Below are 626 nucleotides of genomic sequence, written 5' to 3'. Positions count from 1 at the left end.
GAGGAAAGACCCTGAGGTGTTTCAGACGGTCAGCGAGGGCCTGAAAAAGCTCTACAAAACCAAGCTGCTCCCTCTGGAAGAGCACTACAAGTTTCACGAGTTCCACTCGCCGGCCCTGGAGGATGCCGACTTCGATAACAAGCCCATGGTGCTCCTCGTGGGGCAGTACTCCACTGGGAAGACCACCTTCATCAGGTAAAACCTGCCTGCCTGTCTCCTTCCCTCCCTCCTGGGCGTGCCCACACGCTCGACGCTGGTGGGCTGTGGTGAGCAGAATGGATCTCTGCTACCCGTCCTATGCCTGGATCCCTCTTCTCTTCCCCCCTCCGTGCCCCTGGTGCCCATCAACAGCTTTCAATGGAGAGGCTACCTCCGCTCAAACTCTTAAGAGGGTTCCTTTGCAAGGACAGGGTGGTGTGAGATGTCCCATGAAACACCGACGTGGCAAAAAGTAGCCCAGGGCAGGGCTGAGGAGTGCAGGCAAGGCATTGGTGTGGAGACATGAGTCACTTGGGGCCTCCTGTCCGTTCAAAGTGCAAAGGCTGCGGGAAGCCCTGTGCAGGGTACCCCTGCGAGTGCTCGGGTCAGGGTATCCCCTCTAACAAACCTTCTTTCCAACCTGATGT

At 57.5% G+C, this 626-nt stretch overlaps 1 protein-coding gene across 1 annotated transcript in view; it reads left to right on the top strand.

Annotated features, from left to right (window-relative positions):
- Window positions 1-6: 6 nt before the first annotated feature.
- The window catches only part of LOC104529322 (EH domain-containing protein 3), a 29,309-nt gene continuing 28,689 nt past the window's right edge, over window positions 7-626 (top strand). Inside the window, exon 1 of the mRNA XM_010173605.2 lies at window positions 7-195. Within this exon, the coding sequence (XP_010171907.1) occupies window positions 146-195 (50 nt within the window). The 5' untranslated portion in view covers window positions 7-145. The remainder of the gene's footprint in view (window positions 196-626) is intronic.

Source organism: Antrostomus carolinensis, unplaced genomic scaffold, assembly GCF_000700745.2.
Source record: "Antrostomus carolinensis isolate BGI_N321 unplaced genomic scaffold, ASM70074v2 scaffold11210, whole genome shotgun sequence".
Classification (NCBI taxonomy): Eukaryota; Metazoa; Chordata; class Aves; order Caprimulgiformes; family Caprimulgidae; genus Antrostomus; species Antrostomus carolinensis.
The sequence above is the reverse complement of the archived record's forward strand: the minus strand, read 5'-3'. Positions and strand labels throughout refer to the sequence as shown.